Source organism: Vombatus ursinus, unplaced genomic scaffold, assembly GCF_900497805.2.
Source record: "Vombatus ursinus unplaced genomic scaffold, bare-nosed wombat genome assembly UNPS02014816.1, whole genome shotgun sequence".
NCBI classification, from domain to species: domain Eukaryota; kingdom Metazoa; phylum Chordata; class Mammalia; order Diprotodontia; family Vombatidae; genus Vombatus; species Vombatus ursinus.
The window spans coordinates 18478497-18497308 of NW_020954594.1; the positions used below are offsets into that span (position 1 = coordinate 18478497).

At 34.9% G+C, this 18812-nt stretch overlaps 1 protein-coding gene across 1 annotated transcript in view; it reads left to right on the forward strand.

The window, feature by feature from the left end:
- The window catches only part of LRP1B (LDL receptor related protein 1B), a 2189733-nt gene that overhangs the window by 1833634 nt on the left and 337287 nt on the right, over nucleotides 1–18812 (forward strand). The window contains exons 56-59 of the mRNA XM_027835590.1: nucleotides 726–909; nucleotides 3301–3386; nucleotides 8715–8837; nucleotides 10726–10907. Of these exons, the coding sequence (XP_027691391.1) occupies nucleotides 726–909; nucleotides 3301–3386; nucleotides 8715–8837; nucleotides 10726–10907 (575 nt within the window). The remainder of the gene's footprint in view (nucleotides 1–725; nucleotides 910–3300; nucleotides 3387–8714; nucleotides 8838–10725; nucleotides 10908–18812) is intronic.

Here is an 18812-nt window from a genome sequence, read left to right on the forward strand (position 1 = left end):
GCCAGACAAATATTAGCTCTGATTATTTTATTTTTAAAAGACACTTGCTAAGGAAATGACAGTCTATCATGCAGAGCTGGAACTAGCAATTCTGGTGCCACATGAAAACATGCCACAGGAAGAACAAAATGAAAGTCACCCTCAAATCAACTCTCCAACACAGATTCAGTTGATAGGGAGAGAGAGAACTTGGATTTGGGGAGACATGGCCCTGTTTGGGAAGAAACCCAGGGAAAAAGACAGAGATCTTCAGATTCTGAGTAGTTGCTACTGAAGAGGTCACTGTTAGAGGAAGGAATGGGCCAAGGTACACTAGGGAGGAAGAGCTGACCTGGGGTACAGGAGTGGAGGAGTGCAGAAAAAATGAACCGTTTTGTAGCTTTCTATTTTAATTCATTGTTTTTGCTAATCAGGAGCTGAGTAATTCTGTTCTACTTGCTGAAGGTATAAGCACTATCAACCCCTTCTAAATTTTGATGGGTGCCCTGTGTTCATGTCCTAGTCAATCTGCCCACCTGTGCAGATTCATAGTTTTATACTCATAAGCTGTTCAATAAGGATATTCTATAATGATGATGATGATGAGTGATAGCTAGGAGATACATATGTGATATATATTACTTTATAGTTTGTAAAGCAAATTATCTCACTTTACTTGTTATATTGTGAATATGAATATTCTAAGATGCTGTCATTGATAGTGAATTGATTATTTTTTCTTCAAGTGTAAATGCTGGCCTGGATTTCAACTGAAGGATGATGGTAAAACATGTGTGGACATGGATGAATGCTCTTCAGGTTTCCCTTGTAGTCAGCAATGCATTAATACATATGGAACCTATAAGTGCCTCTGTACAGAAGGGTATGAAATACAACCAGATAACCCAGATGGCTGCAAATCACTCTCAGGTAGGCCATTGAATTTATCCATGGATGCACCACCAATTATAAATAAACACCTTGAGTTTTGGAGCCTCTCTTATTGCCTATTTTCCTTTGGCATGCTTCCAAGGAAGCAAAATCAATCCTAGTTTACTAGGATATGGGAATCTGCTTCACTATGATTTTATATTCCTTACACATATTACTTTGTGCATAATTACAGTGTATTATGATATTTTGAATTATTAAGTGCTCCCTGGTCTCTGGGAGTACTCAGAAGCAACAGAAAGAAGTATCTCTGGCATCGCCGCTATGTCTCATGTTTCTGGGAGTGTTTGGCCTAGAATGTTAAACAGCTTACTAGGACATGGCTCTGAACTGTAATGCCCAATTTGCTTTTTGCCCTATCAAAAAAACAAAGTTGTGACAGTGTGTCTTGCCTTACTTTTGTGTGTGATAAATCAAAAATGGGCTTTAGTCACTCATGTTAAATCATTGACAAGTTAAATCATGACGTAGATTGACTGCACCTTTGTTTTAAAGGAAAATTTTCTACTACTCCTTTTTGGAAATCTGCAAGGAATAGAACTGAGAAACTGCTTTTTGACTAGTTAACAAAGCTGTGTCCATCAATAAGGGGGAAAATCCATTCCAATTAGAATTGTTTCTATTCTAGGTTATTTTGGGGCTATCCCCACAACAATTTGGTGGATTCTCCAGCCCCATTGATTTTCCCTTCTCCCATTCTGCTTGTAGCTACTTTCCCTTTCCTGCTAACACTTTTATCAATATTGTGGAGTCAGAAATGGGAAGGAGTTGAACCATTTGAATTTGCTCTTTCATGTAAGCTTGCATTAAAGTTTTGTGGATGGACCTGGGAAAAGCTGTGACTAAAATGGAGGTTTATGGATAATCTGCCCATGCCATAGATATCCTCCAATATAAATAACTGGGAGAAGTTTGTCATCTCTTGCATTACAAATTACTATGCATGAAGCATCAGTTTCTATTGCTCAAAAGCTTAGTTGTTGAAGGAAAACATGTTTTGTGAAAAAAAAGAATTGGGAAATTATCTCAATATTATTGATTTTTTTGTTGCAAAAGTCTAGACCTTAAAAAGTGAAATGGAGTCTAATAAACTATATATCATGCTTTGCAAAGTATAAAACAAAGCCCAAGTTATACATTTTTTTTAGGGGGGGAACATAGAAATTTCATTGATATAAGGAAATTCTCTCTACTGTGAAGACCAGATGCTTTTCTTCAATTTATAGTCTTAAAAAGTTTCTTTGGTTATTAAAAGGTTAAGTAACTTCCCCTGGGTCATATAGTAAGGATGTATTAGATTGAACTCAGGACTTTCTGATAGTGAGACCAGATCTTCTATTTAGCATACTACTCTCATCAATATTAGCAGCTGCTCTAAAACTGAAGGAATTTAGCTAAGCAAATAAATTATTCATTTTGCATAAATTAGTTCCATAAGGGAAAGCAACTAGCTTTCAGACTACTTGTCCAAATAAATGGTATCCCAAATAATAAGACCCATTTATCATGCTAAAAAATTTGGTCTAGGAAGTCAGGCTAGATGATGAGAGGACTAAAGAAAGCGTGACAGTATATTTAGGGACTTGTCAAATCTTTATCTCATCTAATTCTAGGTTTTATAGTTAAATAAGGAATTTACAAAACTAGGATAGGGTGAAAGGAAACAATGATGATCAAAGAATTGGAAAATTAGACCCCTGAAGAAAAGTAAAAATAATTGTGATAATGAAGCCTCAAGATGACAAAGCTAGAAGTCGTCCTTCAAAAAATGGAAAACTTTCAGGAATACTATTATTCCTTGAATGAAGATAAAATCAAAACTTTAGTTAAAGGAGTAACTTTAAAGGGATAAAGGACACATTTCCTGACTGTAAGACATTTCTGTGGAATGAGTGAGTAAGCCAAATGTGGAGTATTCTTTTCTAAATATCTAGAAAAATAAAAGTGACTATCACTTGTCTTGAGCTGTGGGTCTGCCTCAAAGGTGAGGTATGCATTAGATGCCATGTATAGATCCAATCAGGTTAAATTGTTAGCCAAAGAAAACCATGGTGTTTTTAATAATTAGTTTTAAATCCACTAATTATCAAGATAAGTGATGAAAAAGAGATATGACAAATTGACTGTTACTAGGTACTGTCAGCTCCTTCTTAAAACTATGTGTTTGTATGCTTTGAGTTCATTGGGCCACTTACATTTCTCTACAATTTGGTACGTATTCAGATTGTGGGATCTTCTATTTGTGACTAATAATTTAAGATTTTAAAGTTTACATCATTGTATTTATACAGTTAAAATAAAGCAGAGTGGAAAAAGTTGACAATGTTAACAAAGTTAGTCTAATATATTTTTTTTTCCCCATGGATTTAGATGAAGAGCCCTTCTTAATTCTTGCAGACCATCATGAAATAAGAAAAATTAGCACTGATGGATCCAATTATACACTGTTGAAACAGGTGCAGTGACATGATCATGACTGATTTTTAATGCTTATTGATTTGGTTTTGTTTCCTATTGTACCATTGGGAAGCAAGAAGTATTGTCACGACTTGGAAAATGTGTGCACTTTTTTTAACCTTAATGTAGAAACTTTGATAGTAAATTAGGGTTCACATGTCTATGTGGGGACACAAAGAGAAAATGTGATCCCTGCTCTTACTGAACCAAGTCTAATGTGGAGATAGCAGATATAAAATGACTATTATTCATCATAGAAAGTAAAGATGTTTTCCAGTCACAATTTTTTTCACGTCTTGAAAGAAATGAAATCATGTTTCATTAACTTTTTTTTTTTGCATAAATAGCAATTAACTTAGTTTGAAATACCTGTGACCTAAATGAGGAAACTTGCAGGCTAGCCTTTGCTCAGGGTGAGGTGGGGGGAGGCTAGAAGAGGAGGCAAGGAATAAGCATTTATGTAGCACGTCCTATGTGCCAGATGCTGTGAGTGCTTTACAATTATTATCTCATTTGATCATCACAACAACCCTGAGAGGTAGGAGCTGTTATTATCCCCATTTTATATTTAAGGAAATTGAGTCAGACAGAAGTTGCGTTTCTCATTCAGCATCACACACAGCTAGTAAGTTTCTCAGGTTGGATTTGAACTCAGATCTTTCCAACCCCAGGCCCAGGACTCTATATGCTGTGCTGATTAGCTGCCTTAAACCCAGATACTCTTTTGGCATTGAGACCGTCTCTCAAGGAGAATCCTTGGCAGTGAGTCTCCCTGGATTTAGATAGACTGGTCCTTATTAGACAGACACAGAGCTTGCCTCTATGCTTATTTTTGATGGTTACCAGTTGGGCAGCAACTGCTAAGGCTTTTGATTCACTGTAATAACCTTTTAGAATTAAAGGTGACCTCTAAACCCTAAGGAGGTTATTCTAAAGAATAGTTTTTTATCTATGCATGCTAGACCTTAAATATATACACCAAATTTAGAAAATGGGTTTTTAATAGCATGGGTTTTTTTTTTTGAATGAGAATTAATCAAGTAGCTTCAGAAATGCTAACCAATTCAATTTAAACAGTACCTTTTATTCTAGTGAAATTGTGTGGAGAAACACAACACAATTTCCCAAATTAATCATCTTGAACCAAAGGGTACAAATCTTCAGCTAAAGAAATGAGAGAAGCAAATAGGATTTTGATGAAACCAATTTTCAGTTCTGAAACCACTGGGATAACAGCAGCTTTCAGACATTACTTTGGCCATGGCCCCTAGCTATTTTAATGTATCTTCCCTACTATTCCATAAAGAGAACAATACACTCTTCTTTTCTGTGGATACTATTTAGAATAAAACCTCTGAAGAAATTGACAAGCTTGGTGAAATGGGAGTGTGTGTGTGTGTGTGTGTGTGTGTGTGTGTGTAGCCTAGTTATATATGGGTGTATATACATATATTTACATTGTAAATTCATATATATGTAATAATTATAATAGCTAGCCCTTAACTAGAACTTTAAGGTTTGCAAAGTGCTTTACAAATATTAATTAATTCTATTGTTACAATAGCCCTTGTGGCTAGGTGCTGTTATTTTACAGATTGAGGAACTAAGATAGACAGAGGTTAAGTGATGTGCTCAGTGTCACATAGCTAGTAAGTGACTGAAGGAGGATTTGAACTCAGGTTTCCTGACTCCAGGTACAATGTTCTATCTGCTGTGTCATCTAGCTGCTTGTAAAGACATATATATGTATACATATATATGTATACACACAAGCACAATACATATATACACATATATGTATACACACACATATACGTGTATGTATATACACACATACATACACATATATTCACAGTGTAAATTTTTGTACATGTGTTTGTGGCCTCAATTAATTAAAGTTTATGTGTCAAATTCAAATTGGATTTTCATTGTCTAAATTCATTAATATAAAGAAAGAAGAAGTACAATTTTGGCATCCTTAGGCAATTATTTGCTGAAGTTCTATGAATGATTATATGCGTTTCTAATATAGTCTCCTTTTAGGGCCTCACACCTTTCATTGTTCAATTGTTCCTCCTGAGAGAGAGAGAGAAAGAGAGAGCATTGCAGTAGAGAGAGCACTGATATTTGCAGGTCGCTTCTATAATTAATTGATTAGTTGAATCTATGTGAAATATACTGGTTATAATTTAGAATTTTCGTTAAACCTATATACTTAGTGCCCAGGTAGGTGTGGTTTGACCTAAAGACTTTCTTATGTGTTTATTGTGTGTGTAGCTAAGGTATCCAGGTACTACATTTTTAGTTTTATAAAGACTTATGAAGCACAGTGATTATTGGTTAGCATTTGTCATTGGTAATAATATGCTATCTTTAGGAAATTTAAAAGAGATTTTAAGGGCACCGGGAGATGAAGTAACTTCTCCAGGGTCACATAAATGGTATTGTCAGTAAGAATACTCCAGATTTAATTGGTTTTCCAGTAGCAAGGAAGGATTGACATTGAGTCATCATTGTACTCTTGGCTGGTTTCTTGTTGTGACCAAATGTAATGTGTCTGTGTGGAGCTCAACACTCTGGTTCTCTATTGCAATCAGATACTGGAGAACAGAATGTTTCTCATATAAAACTAACTAGTCAATATAGGCGTTTTGTAGTAGACTCGACCTTATTAACATCATGTTCTAATCTACTGATGTTATCAGAAATGCCTTAATAAACCCCAAGTACTCTAAGGAGATTGTTGCCTTAGTTATTAGAATGTTTAGCATCTACCAAGACCTAGCCTATTTTGGTTCTAGTCTTGAATCATTCTCATTCATGCAAATCTTCCCATTCCATTTAATTAAAATATTTCTTAAATACCTACTATGAGCATTGTGCTTGGGATATAAGGGTGAAAAATTATATCCTCTCTATCACTCAGCATAAAACCTAGCAGGATAGGAATGGTTTTAAATCAGAACCTTCCCTTTTTCTATAGCATCTTTGCCACAACTGGGTGGCACAGTAGATAAGGCACTGGGCCTGGAGTTAGAAAGATCTGAGTTCAAATCTGGCCTTAGGCACTTATGAACTATGTGATGCTGGGCAAGTCATTTAACCCTGTCTGTCTCCATTTCCTCATCTGCAAAATGAGCTGGAAAAGGAAACGGCAAAACATTCCAGTATATTTGCCAAGAAAAACCCAAAATGGGATTATAGTCAGACGTAACTGAAACAACTGAACAACAACAACAACAAATACTTTAATTGGATATTTCTAATGATCTTGTGAAATAGATAGCATAAGAATATAAGGTAAAGGGGGCAGCTAGGTGGCATAGTGGATAGAGCACCCGCCCTGGAGTCAGCAGGACTTGAGTTCAAATCCAGCCTCAGACACATAACACTTACTAGCTGTGTGACCCTGGGCAAGTCACTTAACCATGATTGCCTCACCAAAATATATATATATATATATATATATATATATATATATATATATATATATAGTAGAGAATAAACTTGCAATTTATTGGTATAGTCTGATTCAGAATACAGAAATTCTCTCTACTAATAAAAACTTGTACTTGCTCTGCAAATTATAGGCTTAGACATTTGCTTGAAGAACTGAGAAGACCTGTCACTTGCCAGAGATCACATAGGTGTCAGAGATGAGACTTGAACCTAGGACTTACTGACTAGAGACCAACTCTTTATTTTCTACATATTGTAGCCTCTATACAATCATTATATTTTAATTATGTAACTATATGTATTGCAATTCCTTTTTTTTTTGTGGAGAAGGAAACTGTCAGAGAAAGTGATTTATCACAAGGTCAAGGAAGTAAATGATGGGCCTAGGTTTCTGACTCCAACTCCAGCAATCTTTCTGTTATACCATACTGAAATTTTTGGAACACTGAGTGATTTTTATAATTGATTTGATGTTTGAATCCAGTCCAGGGCTAAGAACTATAAAGCTCTATAAAATTTAAGTTTTTGCTATAGTTAAACTCTCAGACAAATTCTAAAATACATCTAAATTCCTGGGATCCTTAAGCCCTACTAATAACCTGAGAGATAAGCTGCTGACTATTTTTTTTTTTTGTCCTCAGGAGATTCCCAAACCTATTTGAATAGGAACTGGTACCCTGCCCATCTATTGTTTTGTAGATGAATCATATGGAAGTTTTCCCTACCCCATTTGGGGTTTTCTTAGCAAAGATACTGGAATGCTTTACTGTTTCCTCTCTAGCTCATTTTACAGATGAGGAAACTCAGGTAAATAGGGTTAAATGACAGCTAGTCACACAACTAGTAAGTGTCTGAGGATAGATTTGAACTCAGGTCCTCCTCATTCCCCACTGTGCTACCTAGCTGCCCACCCACTTTAGCTTTAATTAGAATTAGCCCCAGTCTGCTGATGTAATGTGACAGTGTATTTCACTGAGGACTTTGCACACTGGCATTCACCCCAGTTAATTATTAATTCACAAGTTTTTTTACATATTCATAAACCATTCTTGAACATTGGAAAGTCAGTTCATGCGTTTAAAACTCTGACCTAAGATCTTTTAGTCCACTGAGCTAGTAAATCTATAAACCCAAACAACAGGTTAGAGTGAAAATACCCCCCAAGCAATCATTTGAACAACCATGTAACTAAGAAGATGCCCAGGATCTGGATACACAATCCCCAAATCAAATCAGTCAGACTGCAGAACTGCCAAACCAAAGATCTATAAGCCGCCAGAAACTCATCAACTGCATTTCTGTTGTGTTACCTGCTAAAAAATGCATAACTATTAGTCTGAAGGGAGACATTTCTTCACATTTCAACCATGTAGAATAATCAAATGATGATTACCTAGTTCCCTTTTGGCCAAATCCACACCTAAGGTTATATCTTTTAAATTCTAATATGATACTATATCGCCTAAGGGGCTATTTGAAGCATGAAAGGGAAGGAAGCTCAACTATGCTGTTGTTGGGACAACAGCATATGGGGAAACTAAAATTTCTAAGCCTTCTCCCCTGTCTTTCAAATGATGTCTATGCAAGGCTAGCCTTAAATCTTCAGTAATACAGTTTTGTCTTGCCTACTCTGATCATTTTTCTAAATAAATCATGAAGCCATCTTAAATATGTAGTATAGAAAGATGTAAACACACTGGGTTCTTTTATTGCTGGTAAACGCTGTTTACTTTGACCATCATTTTATGACATTTGCTTATGAATATATAATTACACCTGTGAGCTCATAACATGCTTTGCAAAAATATTTGTCTAAAATAAAATGTCAAAATAAAATAACATTTTAAATTTATTCCTTTTAATTTTAGGGATTAAACAATGTGATTGCTATAGACTTTGACTACAGAGAAGAGTTCATTTATTGGATTGATTCCAGCCGACCCAATGGCAGCCGGATAAATAGGATGTATCTAAATGGAAGTGACATTAAGGTAACTAGAAACTAACAGAGATGGAATTACTAGAATAATGTTATTAGTATGGTTGAATGGAATAGGTAATGTTAGTTGATGGTAATGACCCAACTTGTATAAGGAATTAGAGTGGCTTAAATTTCACATCTGTACATTATGAGTTGATAAACACTTAAAGGGTAAAAGGAGACTTTTTCATGCTCATATTTCATTAGGGCACATTACCTGTGATAAGATAAAATCAAATTGGGTAAATATAATTTGAGCTTTTTATCACAACCCTAGAAAACATGATGAATGCTTCTGGTTTTAGTTAATTACAGCTCAAGATTCAATTGTCTTGATTTATGTGGTACAGAATAAGTTAAATTTGAGAACTGGTAATTACAGAATTAAATGAAAGATTCTAGATTGAAAACATAGCAATATGAGAATTAATTCACAACAAATGGAGATAATTGAATGTATATATGTTAGATCATGAAAGTTGTAATTAATACTATTATGATGAAATTTCATGTTCCAACTTCAGATATGGAAAAGGTTGGTCAAATTAGGATTACTATTTCCCTTTCCTTATCATCCTGAGTTTTAGAGCAAAATAATCTCTGCCAAAGATTTTTAGCTCCGTGGAGATGTGAGTTACAGTCTGTTTTAAAGCAATTTCTAAGTGTAAAGAACATGGCAATAATTAGCTGTTTTAGATAGCCTATTTTAAAAGCATAAGACATTGGGTGAGTTTTTCTTTAGGGCAACAGTTTTAGGAAATGTTTCAGAAACTCATTATAACATAGGCCATGTTTACCCAATGCCAAAAACAACCAATTAATTCAGTTATCTCACTAAAAAAAATCAATCAATCCCCACCCTTAGACATTGATATTGTTGTTCAGCCCAGTCCAACTCTTTGTGACTCTATGTGGGGTTTTCTTGGCAAAGATATCCGAGTGGTTAGCCATTCCTTCTCCAGCTCATTCTACAAATGAGGAAACTAAGGCACATGGGATTAAATGACTTGTCCAGGGTCTCACAGCTAATAAGTTCCAGAGGCTGGATTTAAACTCATTTTTTTTCCTGGCTCCAAACCTAGTACTTCTTCCACTGCACCACCTATCTCCCTTCCACATTGTCAGACCAAATAAAGTCAATTAAATATTTCACTTTGTGATAGACAGCTTAAATTTAACTTTACCACTTAAAGTCATTCCTTTTTCAAGTTAGTATCAAATAATGAAGGTTGATTTTTATTTTTTAAGACTCTTGGGTGTTTTAGACAAAGTAGTCATGATTTTATCATAATACCTTTCACATTTCCACTGTTGCACTCAACTTTATTATAGCCTGGTACGAGGCCATAGAATTGCACATAATGCATCTTTTTTCCCTAGGGCTTATTGCTTCCTTGGTCAACTATGAAATCGTTGGCTATACCCCAGCATGCCCTTTATGAAAGTAGTAGCAACTTGATGACAGTTTTGATCTTAAAATTAGATCATACAATAAGACTGGTTCCGTCCTCTAGTCTATGGTGGTGTGCATTTCATTGACATAACTGATGTCTTCAAACTTTTCTGCTTCTGGCATTGCTTTTGCTTAATCTAAATTATTGTTATAAATTAAATCCAGATGACAGGCACCTGTAGATTCAAATCAATGTCCCTGAGGAAACTGATCTTTCTTTCTTTCTCTATAATGTATCCATGTAATAACAGAGTTACATATTGGATGATTTCTCACCTCTAAGTAAATAAAACTGCAGAAGTTAATGGTCTGGTTTCAATCTTGTCTAAATTCAGTCTAAGTTTGGAATATACATCCTATATTTTTGAAAAAAATCAAGAATTGTTCAGTTCTTACTCTAGCATTTATATTTTTAACAAGTTTAATCTTTTTTTTTTCGTGTTAGGTAGTGCACAACACAGCAGTTCCTAATGCGCTTGCTGTTGATTGGATTGGGAAGAACCTTTATTGGTCTGATACAGAAAAAAGGATCATTGAAGTATCCAAACTCAATGGATTGTACCCTACCATACTTGTGAGCAAACGACTGAAATTCCCCAGGGATCTTTCTTTAGATCCTCGGGCTGGGTATGTACCAGTAATATTAAACTTTAACTTCAGTCGTATTTCTGTACCAACATAACAACAACACAAGTCATAACAACAATAACTCAATCAGTTAAGTGGGAAAAAAAGGCAATTAGATTGGCATTATCTGTCAGAGCATGGAAAGTTCATATTGGTGATCTGATAATGTATGGATGGATACACATACATATTTGATAGGAACTGATTTTAAAAATGGAAATGAGACCACCAGCAGTAATACGGTAAAACTTAAATATGGTATGGTAAAAGTAACTAATTGTGTTTTTTTTTTTGTTTTGTTTTTACATTTGAGAAGTAGTTGCTCTCTCAGTAGGCATTTAAATGTATTCAGAGATGTCCAGATTTCATTTGCCCTAGGACTTGTGTACTTGTTCGGGGAGCACTGACTGGTAAAATTTATTTTAAGTTCCTGTGCTTGGTTCTAACACCCAGAGCCTGAGGTAGTAAGCATTATTATAAAATTCACAACAGACAGATGGAGAGATCAGGTATTAAGGGCTTATTTTATGTATCAGGTACTGTTCTATGAACTAAAGATACAAATCCAAACAAGCAGGACAGTCACTGTCTTTCAGGTGCTTATATTCTAAAGGAAAAGACAACACATAAAATGGAATTAGAAAGGAGGAGGGGGTAGAAAGTGTGCCCAGAGCATGGTATGGAGCAGGCCTGGAAGGGAGTTCAAGACCCCTGGAAGATAAGACAAAAGATCACTTGTCAGATCTGAGCAACCCAGGGGTGGAGTCTGGGTTACCAGTCAGGAAGAAACAAAAGGTGATGAAAAGAGATAAAGCAAAAGTTTGCCAGTCAGAGCTTGGGTACCCAGTCAGTCAGTCAAGTTAAGTACTATGTGCTAAGCATTGTCCTAAATGCTGGGGATACAGAGGGAAAAAAAAAGGCAAACAAATAAACAAGCAAGAAACAAAAAAACAAAAACTATCTCTTTAAGAACCATATCTTCCAATGTGGGGGTATAACATGTAAACAGCCATTCTGCTTAGGCCTACTACAAATTCATGCTTTCCAATCCCTATTGAGCTATCACTGCTGCTTGGCAATCATAATGGTTTATAGCGATAAGAAGGCCATAGACTCTTAAGAGTTGCAGGGCACTTTAACATCCACCTGAATCTGAATTAGAAATCCTCCTACCATATACTGAATAAGTAATCACCCAGCCTCCCATCTTAGAAATCCAATGTGGGAGAACCCATTACCTCAAAAGCATTCCATTCCATTTTTGGATAGCAATAACTATTAGTAAATTTTTCTTCTTTCTTTTTTCATATTTATTATTTTTGATATTCTTTTTTTAAAACTTCAATTCCAAATTCTTTTCCTTCCTCCAGCCCCTACCCCATATATTGAGAAGGTAAACAATATATCAATTATACATGTAAAATCATGCAAAACATATTTCCATGTTAACAATGTCACAAAAAAGCAAGAATAATAGAGAACATTTTTAAAAATGTACTTCAATTTGCACTCAGAGTTAATTAGTTCTCTTTTTGGAGGTGGATAGCGGAAAGTTTTTCTTTATTTTAAATCTAAATCTTCTTGGTGGTTTCCCATCATTGTTCTTAGTTCTGTTCTAGGAGGCCAAAGTAAAGAAATCTAATCACTCTTCAATATGATTTCCCTTTAAATACTTGGTGGTGTCTATTATTTTCCAGTCTTTTTTTTCTTTAGGACAGAACTGAACACAACACTCCAGATATGGTCTGATGGGTACAAAGAACAATGGCAGTATCACTCTCTATGTTGTGGATACTGTACCTCTTGATTTTGCCTAAGACAACCATAGTTTTTTGTTGTTTTTTTTTTCCCCCCCAACTACTGTATTTCACTGTTGACTCACATTGAACTGGCAGTCCAGTAAAACTCCATCTTTTTTAGATGTGATGATGGCAGTTTATCATCATCACATCTCACCAATTCTGAACTTGGGGAATCGATTTTTGGAACCCAAATGCAAGACAATTATCTTTATTTATTTTCATTTCATTAGATTTGGCCCAATGTTCTTTTCTATCAGGATCTTTTTGTGTCATGACCCCTAATTCAACATATTATCTAACCTTCCTAGTTTTGTTATCTACAAATCAACATTCCAAAATGTTAAATAGTGTTGGAATGGAGCAGATCTCAGAGGATTATACAATTCATTTTTTCTACAATTTCCTATCACATTACACCAAATGTATCCTTGAAATATCTTTAGAGTGGAATTGTGTTTTAATTACATGTTACATTTTTTTATTGTATTGTTGCAAGCTTCATAAATATCATGCTGAAATTTATTTAAGCTTTTGTTTCTTTAGTTTGGTGAATAAATATGTCCTTTATCATTGAATATTCAATTTTAAATTTATAAATATACATTCTAATGAAATGTGATGTTTAAGTATATGTACATCATTTTGACATCTGGAAAATTTTATTTTACTGACCTTTCCTTTCTTTTCTTTTCTATTAAATGTTGACATTCCTGAAGTTTCTTTCCACAGCCTTCTGTTTTCTCTTTCCCTGATCTCATTTAATTTCTGTAGTTTGACTTACATCTCCATGTAGACCATTTTTAAATCGAGAACCCCAGCCTCATAGTCTTGAGCTTTATTGTCAGTTTTCCAATGCTTGTTGAACCTCTCCATCAGCACCTCAAATTCAACATACACAAAACCAAAATCATCATTTTCCTCTCTGATGATTTCTCCTTCTGACTTTGGTAACAATGTTTACCAAAATCCTAATTTTTGTATTACCATAATCATAATTACTCTGGCTCACCTTGAAATTTCCTTCAACATTTTGTTATCTGATTTCCCCACTCTGAAGAAGCTGTCAATAGTACAACTATTCTTTCTTATAGATGATGAAACAGAGCCTCAAATATAGTGACTTACTCAAGGTAGTACAGCTAACAAGTAGGGAAATCAGGTCCAAAATTAAGTCTTCAGACTCTAAGTCCATGTTGTCTCTAATAAATTGCTTGGCAATGTCAGATATACAACTCCCTCCTGCCCTCCCCACAGCAAGAATGCTACAGGTTATATTAATCATTATCTTTAAATTATTTTATATTATGAGGTAGAGGAGGCATGTTTTACATTTTTCTCATTACAACTTAAAGTGATTATGTATTTACTACAACAATAATTTATTAATATCGATTCAGAATGTTTAGTAGGCTTGTTGATATAACAAAATTGAAGAAACTTTTCTTTTAAATAAAGAACACAAACTGAAGCAAATAAATATAGTAACCACACTAGTATAACTGCTGTTGTCTAAATTAATTTCAAATATTATTGTTCATTCCAGCATTCCTGTAATCATCTTGTATTATGCTGATGAGATTTCTTCTTCTTTCTAATACACTGAGTCTATTTCTTGTTCTTCGTATTTCTATGTGAGAAAGTGACCATATTATAGGATATCTTATTTTCACTGTCTATAACTTTATACCTTTATTTTACAGTGTATATAACTTATTAAAATTATTGCCTTGACTCGTAGAAAGAAAATTGTATTACAGATAATAATAATGATAATATTAATAATACCTTGCATTTATACAGCAGTTTAAGGCTACAAAGCGCTTGTCTACTATACAATGTTACCATAATTGTTTCATCATTCTTTTACTTTTGAAATGTTTTCTTTGACATTTCAATGACTTTTGAATGATGTCAGCTCTTGATCAACCAGATCAACTATTCTGAGTCACACAATAGTCCCTATTTCTCTAATATGTTCCTTTCAAATATAAGAATGGAAGGCAATTGTATTAGCTGTATTCATTCAGAAGTGGGCAATGATTTTGACCTCTTCACTGCAATTTACTACTGAGTGTCCAAGCCACTATCCAGTTGTCTTGAACCACTGTAAGCAGCTTCCCTTTCTACGTAACACACTTCAAGAAGTAGCTTTAATTTCTAAATGAAGGAAACATATTTGGTTGATAATAATAGGCTTGTAAAGATTCCTATTTATGAAGCAGTAATGATATGCTAGGCTAACAAACACCTCAGCCCTCAGCTTTGTACATGATTTCTCCCAGGTTATAGTTATTATTACCTCATAAACAGAAAGCAGCCTCAGGTTATCATCAACATAAACCCATCTATTAAAATTGTCAATTAAAACACCAAAGTAGTAATTTACTGGGACTATTATGAAAGACTCCTTCACTTTTCTTTTTCTTTGATAATATTTGGATTCCTAAGTGAATGTGGTATATTACCACCTTAGTAGCTGATAAAAATTGAACCATTTTTATGAAACAATTAAATTCAACTTCTAAATGGGAAAATAAAATGATAGTTTTTCAATTGTGCTGCCATCCAAGTCCCCCAGGATGTGACACAAAAAATGTCACAATCACTTCTATTTTTTGGAGATATGGTTGAGTCACTATAGAGGGATTCTTAAACTTTTTCCACTCGGGACCCCTTCAGGCTTCTTAAACTGTGGGGTCACGATCCCACAGTTTAAGAAGCACTAGAACCTTATTCAAAAAGAGACAGTAGAATGTGAACTCCTAGAGGGTAGACAGAATTTTGTATTTGTCTTTATATCCCCAGCAACTGTACATTGCCTTAATAAATGTTTGTTGAATGGAATGGAAGAAATAGCATTAAAACTGATGTCATTCTTTGGAGGAAAATCAATTGGCTCTTTCCATTTCTGATTTGCATTATGTGTTGTTTCATATATGCAGATGGTGGTGTCTGTGTTGTTTCTCTTAGAGAAGGTTGGGTTCTGCAAGAATTTTTAATGAAGAAAAACATGACTTTTTTTTGGTTTTCCCCAGGAGAGATCACAGTTTTGAAACCTAATGTAAATAACTGAAGCACTTTTATCCCTTCTAGCTATAATATGCTATTCTATATTTCAATAATTTTATGATTCTAACTTGATTGTAATAAAATAATTTTTCTTATCAATTTATTCATCTTTCCCCTTTGCCTTACTAACCACCTCAACTCTTGGCCTTCTTTTCATGATTCAACTCACAGGGCCAACAGGAAGAATCCACATACATCTTGATCATCACTGCCGATTCAAGCTCAAACTATCATCCATCAATCGATAAATCTTCCATCTTTGAATCACTCATCATTCAGTTAAATCACAATGACCAAATCTTTGTAGCTTTCCTTTATCAACATCAAGGATACTCTTCTATCATCCTCAGTGACTTTAGCATTGACTTACCAATTTCCTCTGCATCTCAATTCTTGGCATCCTTCTTGATGATTTCATGATTGATGATTGTGATTCTTAAAACACTCTAGTCTGCCAGTTTCATCAACCTGAATTCTCATGTACTCCATCATCACACAAATCTCAACCATATTTTTTTAGACTTTATACCTTAACAATTAACTAAAACTGTTCCATTTACAAGATCTTGAAATCCTTTAATCTTTTATCTCTTTGTCTTTCTACTTTTCCACTATCTTGATTTTCAACCGTAGTTTCTCTGTTTCTGTTCCAGAGCCACAAAGCATCACTAGAAGAATTCACAAAATTGGGATGAGTTTTCTAAAATTTCATTTACCTAAACTACACTGAGATCTTGTCACTTTATGGCACTCCTTATATTGATCACTGATGAACTCCCTAATACCTTCCCCACAGTGACAAGTCCAAACCTTTACCTTTGTTCTTAAGCCCCAATTCTACTCCTCACCATCTTAAAAAATTATTGGTCCTCTTTTACTGAGAGTGAGGCCATTTATTATGAGGCCTCTCATCTTTACCTTCTTAATACCAGAAAACTTCTGTATATATTCACCTATCTTCTCCTCTTCTATTTTAGTGTCTCAGGATGAAACAGCCAGACATCTAATGGAGAGAATGCTTCACTTGTAGTTAGGAAGACCCAAGTTTGAACTCTACCCCAGACAATTACTAGCTGGCTGTGTGACTCTGTGATTCTCTCCCATTTGTCCCTTTACTGGTACAATCTGGCCTTTTCACTAGTAATTCTCCTAAATGTGGGAGTCCCCTGATCTCTCTTTTGATTCTCCCTTTTGCCCTTTCTCCCTTGGAAATCTAATCCTTTGAGTTTGCTTCAATTATATCTATAAATATGATTCTGATAAGCAGCAGACAGTGTGGTGGCCTTAAAGTCAGGAAGATCTGGGTGGAAGCCTTCTCTCCAACATAGATAAACAACCTTTATATCTCACTTTTTATCTCAATGACTCCTGCAACTCTAAGACTGAAAGCTGCAGACAAGTTGTCAATCTGCTTTTCTAGAGAGGATTTCCATACCAGCAATCTTTGACACCAATGGAACCAACGATCTAGGTCAAAATTTAAAAGATAACTAATATAACTTAATTACCTTTAGAACAGGTACTTAAAAAATTTCTATTTATATCCACAGGATCTTGGCCTATACCTTGAATATAATAGGCATTTAATAAATGTAGATTGAATTGGAGTGAGAGACACCTGAATCCATATATCCATATTCATTCCCACCTTCCCTCCATCCCAGTCCCCTAGTGTGATATCTTGCACTGCATGCTAATATCTACCTTTGGATATCCTGCTGGAATCTTTTCTCCTAAAACTTGCCCCTCCTCCACCCAACCTATTTCCTATGGTTTTCATTCCTGTCTTTGTATTCTCACAACATAGCAGGCACCAAATAATTGCTAATAATTGAATTAAATGGTATCATTTTACTTGCAATTAATAGTAATAACTAACATTTATATAGTGCTTACTTTATGCCAGACACTGTGCTAAACACTTTATAATTATTATCTCATTTGATCTTTACAATAACCCTAGGAGACAAGGTACTATTATCTTCATTTTACAGATGAGCAAACTGAGGCAAACAGAGGTTAAGTGACTTCTCCAAGGTGACACAACTAGTAAGTGTCTGAGGCTGAATTTGAATTTGGGTCTTTCTGACTCAAGGCCAAGCCCCTCACCACCTAGCTGCTCATCATCTGAAAGGAAATTTTGACTTCCACCCCCACCATAGGATTAAAACTATTTTTTCAAAGTTCATTAGTGACCACACATTCCAATGGCCTTTTGTTAGTTCTCAATCTCTCTGTTCTCTATTCTGCTTTTGATGCTGTTCATCACTCACTAAAATGAAGATGTCTTTCTCCTTTGTCTTCAAAGATTTCCACCCTTTTCTTATTTTTGTCTGACCTAACTCCTTCACACATGGCCTCTGTAATGTTCTCTGAAGAGCTGTTCTTAGCCATCTTCCCTTCTCTCTCTGCATTCATTCCATTACAATCTTAATCCCATAGCTTCAATTACCACCACTATGTAGATCTTGGCCAACTCTGCCAATCTCAGTTTCTAGTGCAGACCTCTTTTTCTGACCTTCAGCTTTGCATCTCCAACTTCCTACAGTATATCCTCATCTGAATGTCCTGATTGGCACTTCAAATTCAACACACTCAAAATTAAGCATTTCATTTTTATTCTTAGCTATCCTTGTTCTCCTAACCTCATTATCTTTGTCTCTGGGACCACTCACCCAGTTTCCCATGTTTGTCTCTTCGAAGTTCTTTTTGATTCTTATCTCTCATGATATCCAATCAGATACCAACCTTGTCAATTCAACTTCTTGATTATTTCTCTCATGCATCACCTTCTCTTAATTCCTACTACCAGCACCTAGAATAGGCCTTTCTTCTTCACTTACCTGGACTATTGCAATAGCCTTCTAATCTATATTCTTGATGCTATGAAACCAGGGTCAGAGATTTAGAGCTGAGAGGGATCTCAAAAATCATTTAATTTAACCTTGTTATTTTACAGAAACTCAGGCCAAGAGAAGTAAAGTGAAAATAATAATAATAATAATAATAATAATAATAATAATAATAATAATAA